Here is a 9,083-nt window from a genome sequence, read left to right as displayed (position 1 = left end):
CTTTTTTTTAATTCTTTTGACATTCTATATTTTAAATTGCAGGTAAACTGAGTTCTTCAAGTACAGAACATAATTAAATATGTATAGACCAGGGCTGTACTTAAAATCTTTTCCAGCCTAAAGATATTCACAAACATATTCACCAGTTGTTCTCTCTTTAAATGTAATTTAAATGAGATTAGGATAAAGGCAAAAGTCCTTGCACAACATCTAACTTATTTCATAACGTCAATACCATATGTTAACACATTGTCAGAACACAAGTATTCTTTTATCTTTACAATAACGTTACTAATTATATGTGAATATAAGGAGAAAAGATTTCAATAAGCAGATATTTTTTGGCAAAAAAACTCACAAGCGGAAACATTTGACATCCACCCTGCGATTGTTTTTTAATTGTTAGAGTGTTGTGAAATTAGTGTAATAAAGCCACAAATGTAGAATTCATTAAAGTTAATTAAGATTAATTTCACCCTAGACAACTTGCTTACGAAATGCTACACCAATGACTGCCACTAAACAAACACAGTGCAAAGAGTCATATACTGTACAGTAGCCATCCTCACAGTGCAATACATTTGTCAAAGTATTCTATTCTAAAACAAGCTGAAGAAGCTCTCTGGTTCCTCGCCATCCTCTTCCTCCAGCTGGGCGTCCTTACACATGGCTGGAGGGATGAGCTCTTGAGGGTCCGCTAGGCCGATGACGTTGTTGAAGAAGCTGTGGGTGAAAAACAGGAAGGAACACACGATGAAATCATCCAGACAAAAGCAATGGCTGCAATTGACTTCCTCCTGGAACGCAGAGGCTGAATGTCTACGGATCTTATCTCCAACACTGGGCAACTCACACCAAAACGATCCAGATTGATAAATATCACTACACTCTTCAATCATATCAACCCTCAACATAACTGCTGTACATATTGTCTGTCACTGTTTGCAATTGGCTGTTTGTCTACGTACTGTATGTGTATTGTTTACTCTATATGTCACCTTTTTGTTACACACTATCTTCACAATAAAAAAAAAAAGACAAATAGAACTACAGGTAAGAGGAAAATATGTATTTTGATTTAGGAGCGAACTGTCCCTTTAACTTATAACTCTGATCATGGCTCAGAAGGCATGTGGTCTTTACGAATGTTATTAGTTCACATTTGTTTGACATGTCAAAATATATTTTCCTTAAGGTCGCTAAAGTCTTTTTGGATTCCATTTGATATATCTATTTTGAACAAGCTTCTGGTGAGAAATTGCAGACTTTGTTATCATGTGCCTGACACTGACCTGGTCACCACCCATCCGGTTCTGTTGCTGTGAAACACCGTGCTGACAGGGACACATCCAAACTCTGTGACAGTGCTCATGTACTTTGCTGCAGAAACAGAAGTGGATCACATGTGAGCTGAAGCAGCAAACTAGACAAGCAGGTTCCGGGGCATTTCAACACAATGACAGAGTCATGTGCTATAGTACTTCCTGTATTCTAGATTCCTCGTACCGTACCTGGTTCCTTGTGTGTCTTGTTTTTCATGTGTAGCTCTCCCAACCAGGTGTTGACCAGGACTCCTTGCCCCGGCCCAGAAGAGCTGCCTAACACCACCTGTGCCAGCAGGGTCGCGTTCCTTGGGATCGCCATCGGGTGGAAGCCTACACACAGCCTCTTCTTGCAACATGTGTGGTTCTTGTAGTTTATCTTATACATGACACGCTGTAAGACAAAATGCCATTATATTTAACAATGTATATCTGTGTTGAACATGGCATCTCCTGATGTAGATATTGTCATTACCTGTCTGTAGAGGAGAAGTACATCGTGGTGGAAGGTCTTATTGCCATAATGTCCAATCTCTCTGAGGCGAATGCGCTCTCCCAGTGCGTCATAGCTGTACTTGGCGAAGGCCATCATCTTCTTACTTGGGGAGGACTTGGAAGATGACAAAAAAATAGTTTTCTTATTACAGCGAGCGATGCTGTGGCTATGACCACGTTAGTTTATACTATTTTAGATAATAGTAGTATGGTGAGTCAAAATCTTTTTATGGCGAGACACTGCAGGTGAATAGGGTAAAATATTTGTGCTAACAGATGTCACCATGATAGATGAAACTTCCCCAGTTGATTACTTAAATTAGGACAATTATTTTTGTATTACAAGTTTTCTGAAATTTAGACGTTTATATAGGCGAATTAGGCCTTTTCAAATGCTAAGTCTTAAGTCAATTTAGGAGAACTCTACAGGTACAAATAGACAAAGTGCAGTTAAATTAACATCTAAATGTGTATTTTGGATGTTTTTCCCCTCCCATTAGTCTGAAAGAAGCCATGTTATGGGGGAAAAATAGCCCAAAAACCTTTGCCTGTAGTGTCTTAAAAAAAAACTTACCACAGAGAGGCGTCCCGTCAGCAGTGCTGGGGATCCTGTTAAAATCAAAACAGTGTTTATAAATTGAGCATTTACATCACAACTGTACTAAATTCGCAACGTAATCATATTTCCTTATAAGTGCCAAAGCAAAAACAGAACAGCGAACAGCACGGTCAGTATTTATTTATTTATCATTATTCAGTGCAAAAGCTAGTTGAACAAATGAAGTCAGTGTGTACTTACTGCATGGTCGTGGGGTGTGAGCCAGGCAGCCCACTGACAGGCACACTAACAGGACCAGGACTCTCATGCTGTCTGCTGTACTGTACGGTAGATACACGTTCCTCTGCACACAGATGCAAATGCTGTATGCTGCTGCTTCAGAGCGCTCACTTCCTTATAAACAAGCTGGCGAAGGCTCCCAGTCTGCATCCACTGCCAGGTCTTCTTTCAGTCCTCAGCGTATACACCCATCTTGTCAGAATAAAACAGAAAACATTAGTACTAACAATAAAGGTGGAGTGTCACTGTGACTCAGCTTTTAATAAATGTTCCAGGTTTGACATGTTGAGATGTCATGTGATCTCCTTTCTCTCTCAGAGTCCTTGCTATCTCTTTTTTAGTCGTAAATTTAGGTAAAAAAAACCATTAGACTTCCAGGAAAGGGAAGAGAGAATTTGGGTTCAAGAATTAATAACTTCTCTCATCACAAAGATGCTTTTTAATCACGTTGTACTGTATAAAAAAAAAAAAAATAAAACTTTAACAAGTTTTCTACAAATGCAGGTACAATTTCTGAAATTATAAAGTCATGGTAATTCATGTTCCTGTTTTCACTGGGAACTTGGGAAATTGATAGTATGTAAGATGAAAATTCTTCCTGTCATACATCCTTTTTGCCCTTCTAGTACAAAGCTTTATACATGTTGCCATTTATTACACACAAAGACAAGGTGAAATGTATGCATTTGTTTATTGTTCTTTATTGATAAAAATTACACATGGTCACACATCAGCATATTGATAGAAAGAGGGCATTTTTGGACCCACTGTCACTATGAAAACATTCATAAATGCAGCTTTAAGTTGGGTAAAGACAGATATAGTGTATGCAAAAAACAACCCAAAAAACAAAAGAAATATGGGAAATTCTGCAAAATTTGGTCTGAGATGCTCAACTCAAGATGCTTGGAAAAAGATGTTATTAGCAGGAGTAGGTGTGATGTATACCACCTAACAAAGCTGTGATTCAGTAGCTCCACTTGTTTAATGGCAAATCATTGGTTAAAGGAACGCTATGCTGAAGGCCTCAATGCTTTTTGAGGAACACGCTGAAGAAGTCTACAGGCTCCTCTTCGCTGTCAGCATTCAGCTCTGCATCCTGGCAGAAGTCTGGAGGGGTGAGCTTCCCGGGGTCCTCTATCCCAATGACGTTGTTGAAGAAGCTAGTGGACAGAAAGAAGAGTGGCAAAACGATCACTTGGCCAGTTGCAAATATATTTTAGCTTTTTAAAAGTCAGTATCTATCCTGTCACCACCACACTGTCCCTTCTGCCCTATAGAGCAGGGGTCTTCAACGCTTTGAGACCAATGACCCCTTAGCTAAAAGAGAGACGAAGCAGGGAACCCCTACTCCATATTGTATAGAATTTAGTGGCATATTAAAATGGGCCAGATGGATGAAAATGGATAGAATTAAATATAATGCCTTTAATTGTCACTATACACATGCACAATGAGATTAAAAGCAACTATTTTTCCAGTGCCAACATATGCGTAGAAAAGAAATATAACATGGAATAAAATGCAAAGGTGCACAGTTGAGACACTATATACATATTACAGTGTGATATGCAGTGTGGGTTATTGCACATTATTTGAATATTGCCCAATAGTGGTGATCATATTGTAAGTAATAGATATTAGACAGTAAGAGTAATGATATTGCACAGTATACAGATATTTCACAGTATAGATAATATATATTAGATATTCATTATTTCTACATCATTCATTATCTCTACATCATGTTACATTTGGAAGTCACAGATAATCCTTAAGCTTAATTGGATGTGTGGGTGGCTACCTTATCTATATATCTATCATCATAACAATAATATCATCAATTAAAATGACATGTTTTGGTTTTCATGAATAAGCCGATTTATCTTTGCTAATATTATGTTGGAATTATGTTAAAGGTCCCATGGCATGAACATTTCACTTTAAGAGGTTTTTTAACATTAATATGCGTTCCCCCAGCCTGCCTATGGCCCCCCAGTGGCTAGAAATGGTGATAGGTGTAAACTGAGCCCTGGGTATCCTGCTTTGTCTTTGAGAAAATGCAGAGCTTATGAGGTCATAAGGAGCAAGGTTACCTCCCCTTTCTCTGCTTTGCCCACCCAGAGAATTTGGCCCCCCCATGAGAGAGACATCATGGCTTTCAAACGAGCAAAGTGGCAGTTGGTCAAGGCCACACCCCGGCCCTCCACCTTGCCCCCCCCCCCCTCCTCAATAGCTACAGACACAGAAATGGCACATCCTAAGTAAAGGTGATTGTGGGACTGGCTCTAGTGGCTCTAATTCTGCACCAAGGCTGGATTGCCGGAAAAGAGACTTCAGATAGAGTATTAGGGGACCACTAAGGTCTATATAAAAGGACTTCAGATAGAGTATTAGGGGACCACTAAGGTCTATATAAAAGAGACTTCAGATACAGCATTAGGGACCACTAAGGTCTATATAAAAGAGACTTCAGATACAGTATTAGGGGACCACTAAGGCCTATATAAAAGAGACTTCAGATACAGTATTAGGGGACCACTAAGGTCTATATAAAAGAGACTTCAGATACAGTATTAGGGGACCACTAAGGTCTATATAAAAGAGACTTCAGATACAGTATTAGGGGACCACTAAGGTCTATATAAAAGAGACTTCAGATACAGTATTAGGGAACCACTAAGGTCTATATAAAAGAGACTTCAGATACAGTATTAGGGGATCACTAAGGTCTATATAAAAGAGACTTCAGATACAGTATTAGGGGACCACTAAGGTCTATATAAAAGAGACTTCAGATACAGTATTAGGGGACCACTAAGGTCTATATAAAAGAAACTTCAGATACAGTATTAGGGGACCACTAAGGCCTATATAAAAGAGACTTCAGATATAGTATTAGGGGACCACTAAGGTCTATATAAAAGAGACTTCAGATACAGTATTAGGGGACCACTAAGGTCTATATAAAAGAGACTTCAGATACAGTATTAGGGGACCACTAAGGTCTATATAAAAGAGACTTCAGATATAGTATTAGGGGACCACTAAGGTCTATATAAAAGAGACTTCAGATACAGTATTAGGGGACCACTAAGGTCTATATAAAAGAGAACTTCAGATACAGTATTAGGGGACCACTAAGGTCTATATAAAAGAGACTTCAGATACAGTATTAGGGGACCACTAAGGTCTATATAAAAGAGACTTCAGATATAGTATTAGGGGACCACTAAGGTCTATATAAAAGAGACTTCAGATACAGTATTAGGGGACCACTAAGGCCTATATAAAAGACTTCAGATACAGTATTAAGGGACCACTAAGGTCTATATAAAAGAGACTTCAGATACAGTATTAGGGGACCACTAAGGCCTATATAAAAGAGACTTCAGATACAGTATTAGGAGACCACTAAGGTCTATATAAAAGAGACTTCAGATACAGTATTAGGAGACCACTAAGGTCTATATAAAAGAGACTTCAGATACAGTATTAGGGGACCACTAAGGCCTATATAAAAGACTTCAGATACAGTATTAGGGGACCACTAAGGCCTATATAAAAGAGACTTCAGATACAGTATTAGGGGACCACTAAGGCCTATATAAAAGAGACTTCAGATACAGTATTAGGGGACCACTAAGGTCTATATAAAAGAGACTTCAGATACAGTATTAGGAGACCACGAAGGTCTATATAAAAGAGACTTCAGATACAGTATTAGGGGACCACTAAGGCCTATATAAAAGACTTCAGATACAGTATTAGGGGACCACTAAGGCCTATATAAAAGACTTCAGATACAGTATTAGGGGACCACTAAGGTCTATATAAAAGAGACTTCAGATACAGTATTAGGGGACCACTAAGGCCTATATAAAAGCATCCAAAGAGCATCATGTCATGGGACCTTTAATGCACTACATATTTTCAGACACAGAAGAATTTCTTTTCCAAAAATGATCAAACTATAATTTGGCCCCCCTGCAGCAACTCTGAGAACCCCTTAGGGTCCCTGTTGAAGATCTCTGCGATAGAGTTGATGGGAATGTGAACTAACCTTGTCACCAACCATCCATACTCCTTCGTCTGGTAATCACTGCTCACAGGGATGCAACCGAATTCAGTGACTGTGGTCATGTACTTTCCTGTAAGGTCAGAGAAGAAAACGAGTGTGTTAATGCACTGGGTCGGATGAATAGACCATTAAGGCAGTTGTTACCGTCCCATGCTCTCTAACCTGATTTGTCTGGCAGATCTCCAACCCAACTGTTGACCAGGAGTCCTTGTCCAGGTCCAGACGAGCCTCCCCCCCAAAAAAAAAAAAAAAACAATTTGCTGTTTAGTTAAAATTATACAAATAGTAATTGAATCCATTCTAGTCTTGAAATTGAAACTGAAGTTGGAAAAACAGTGAGCGGCGTTCATGTTTTATGATTATTTTGTATTATTATTATTGTTGTTATTATTATTATTATTATACATAGATAATTATATAATAATCCATATTATATAACAATGCATCTAACATCTGGAGTTGTCCTGTTACATGAGTATTTAAGCAGGTAAATCTGGGCATACACATGGCTACTTACCTTGGTTTAAATATTTTGACCCAGACAGATACAGTAAATGTGATTATTGTGAACTCTATGAACATAATGATTATGGTTTTGTTGATGTGATAACCAAACGACCACTCATGTAAATCATTATCAAAGTCTGCATGAAAGGTTTACTCCCATAATAATTTAAGACTCGCTGCACCTATACACAGCAACTTGACAAAGGGCAACTGTCATCGTCTTATTCCTACGTTTCTGAGATGTTGTCTTTTCGTTTGGATGCCTTTTTAGTTGATTGAGAAGTTCATACTTATGAACAATAACATATTCAAAATCAGAATTTATACTAAGTATATGTTACAAATTGAGTAATCTTTCGAAGCAGGTCCCTGTGCTTCTACTTCAAATTCAAATTATTTTCCTGGTACTTTTGACCTCCGATCAGGAGCGACTGCACTCCAAAATAAATATTTGGGATGTTCATTATGTCATTGCTTTGGTCACCTCTTTGTAGAGCAGAAGAGCGTCGTAGTTGAATGACTTATTCTCATAAGTGCCTAGCTCCATGATCCGGAACCGTTGTCCAATCGCATCGTACAGGTATTTGGCATAACTCCACAGCTTTTCATTCTGTGTGGTCTGGAGAAAGATCATGTGTGAGTTTACGTCTACCTCTTTCACATAAGTGTGCTGAGTCATTATGCTCAGGTCCTGCTTTATGATGCTCATATAACACACTCAGAAACAATAAACACTCACTATAGCGAGGGCTCCGCTCAGGAGAGGAGGACTTGCTGTGTGTGTGAGAAAGACGTGAAATTATAACACTGCATTATTCAACAAAAGCACACATTGGACACATGCATAAATAAGCTTGATCACCGTATAGTAGAGACATGGGAAGCATTGACAATACAAATATTGAGAAAGCATAAAACGGCATTAGAAATAACAGAAATCCATTCCAACAATCACAATTCCTTTTCTCTTTCCGTGATTTTACTTACAGCATGGGTGAGGCTTCTGAGCCAGGCAGCCTGCCAGGAAGCACGGTAACAATACTAAGAATCTCATACTTTTGGATTCCACGCTCCCTGTTGTAAGGCAGCCACAAACACTCTGGTGCTCGAGAGAGGAGTCACTTCCTTATATACTGTATACAAACACATAGGCTCCAGGAGATAGTCCAGCCTCCGGGGTTAATTTTTAACCCTATTACTCTCATGAGAAGTCATACATGAGTGAAAAGCTCCTCCAATCAGTTTCACTTAAAGATAAAAGACCATAATAGCCAGTATCTGATTCCTGTTCTACTTCATATTACTATAGGCTAGTCAAGGTTTTTCATGGAGGAGACAACTGTATAGAAGATTGTGTGTATAACTGGTAAGGTAATGTACCTAAAATACATAATACGGCAAAAAAAAACAAAAACGAAAAACACTACTTCTCAGTGAAAAACATTCAGAAAGTTTACTTTTTCATTGCGTGCATGTAGACAGTGACAGTGAGGTTTGTGCACAGTGGGTCAGGGTAAAGAATGTTGTTTGTGTTCACAAAAGATGGTACGCCAACAAACCCAGAAGTGGAATTTGTCTGAAAAGAGAGACTCACGTGTGCTCCCTGAATGACATCATCGTCATATGATGTGAAGATGTGTGACCGCTGTAATCAGAGCACCTGCTCCATTGCTTCATTGGTTTACTCCATTGAGGGAGTGCATTCATTATTTAACAATATCATAACTTTAGATTCACAATGGCGTTTTCCCTTTTGATTCAATATTTACACTTGCATCTGAGAGTAAAAGTTGAGGTCATAAAACTCTTGGCAACCTGCTTCATGCAGTTTTTTACTGTA

The 9,083-nt window shown here is 38.6% G+C and overlaps 2 protein-coding genes across 2 annotated transcripts; both read right to left on the bottom strand.

Annotated features, from left to right (window-relative positions):
* Window positions 1–369: 369 nt before the first annotated feature.
* LOC120572296 (ependymin-like) lies at window positions 370–2,775 on the bottom strand. The gene is made up of 6 exons (XM_039821551.1): window positions 2,617–2,775; window positions 2,392–2,426; window positions 1,798–1,932; window positions 1,512–1,716; window positions 1,293–1,380; window positions 370–723 (listed from the first exon to the last, which is right to left on the bottom strand). The coding sequence occupies exons 1-6, from the start codon at window positions 2,681–2,683 to the stop codon at window positions 600–602; spliced, it is 654 nt and encodes a 217-aa protein (XP_039677485.1). The 5' UTR covers window positions 2,684–2,775; the 3' UTR covers window positions 370–599.
* Window positions 2,776–3,327: 552 nt separating this feature from the next.
* Window positions 3,328–8,380, bottom strand: LOC120573538 (ependymin-like). The gene is made up of 6 exons (XM_039823327.1): window positions 8,231–8,380; window positions 7,983–8,017; window positions 7,708–7,862; window positions 6,899–6,996; window positions 6,719–6,806; window positions 3,328–3,818 (listed from the first exon to the last, which is right to left on the bottom strand). Exons 1-6 carry the CDS (start codon window positions 8,295–8,297, stop codon window positions 3,683–3,685), a joined length of 579 nt encoding a protein of 192 aa, XP_039679261.1. The 5' UTR covers window positions 8,298–8,380; the 3' UTR covers window positions 3,328–3,682.
* Between the last annotated feature and the right edge of the window lie 703 nt (window positions 8,381–9,083).

The sequence above is a fragment of the Perca fluviatilis genome, chromosome 14 (genome assembly GCF_010015445.1).
Source record: "Perca fluviatilis chromosome 14, GENO_Pfluv_1.0, whole genome shotgun sequence".
NCBI classification, from domain to species: Eukaryota; Metazoa; Chordata; class Actinopteri; order Perciformes; family Percidae; genus Perca; species Perca fluviatilis.
The sequence above is the reverse complement of the archived record's forward strand: the minus strand, read 5'-3'. Positions and strand labels throughout refer to the sequence as shown.

Excerpts from the sequence above, each read along its gene's own strand:
- LOC120572296 (XM_039821551.1), bottom strand. The coding sequence starts at position 2,683 with ATGAGAGTCCTGGTCCTGTTAGTGTGCCTGTCAGTGGGCTGCCTGGCT. Across the intron at positions 1,381-1,511 it reads CAAGACACACAAGGAACCAG|CAAAGTACATGAGCACTGTC; the intron begins GTACGGTACGAG and ends CTGTTTCTGCAG. Across the intron at positions 724-1,292 it reads ACCGGATGGGTGGTGACCAG|CTTCTTCAACAACGTCATCG; the intron begins GTCAGTGTCAGG and ends TTTCACCCACAG.
- LOC120573538 (XM_039823327.1), bottom strand. The coding sequence starts at position 8,297 with ATGAGATTCTTAGTATTGTTACCGTGCTTCCTGGCAGGCTGCCTGGCT. Across the intron at positions 8,018-8,230 it reads TCAGAAGCCTCACCCATGCT|CAAGTCCTCCTCTCCTGAGC; the intron begins GTAAGTAAAATC and ends TCACACACACAG. Across the intron at positions 3,819-6,718 it reads TATGGATGGTTGGTGACAAG|CTTCTTCAACAACGTCATTG; the intron begins GTTAGTTCACAT and ends TCTGTCCACTAG.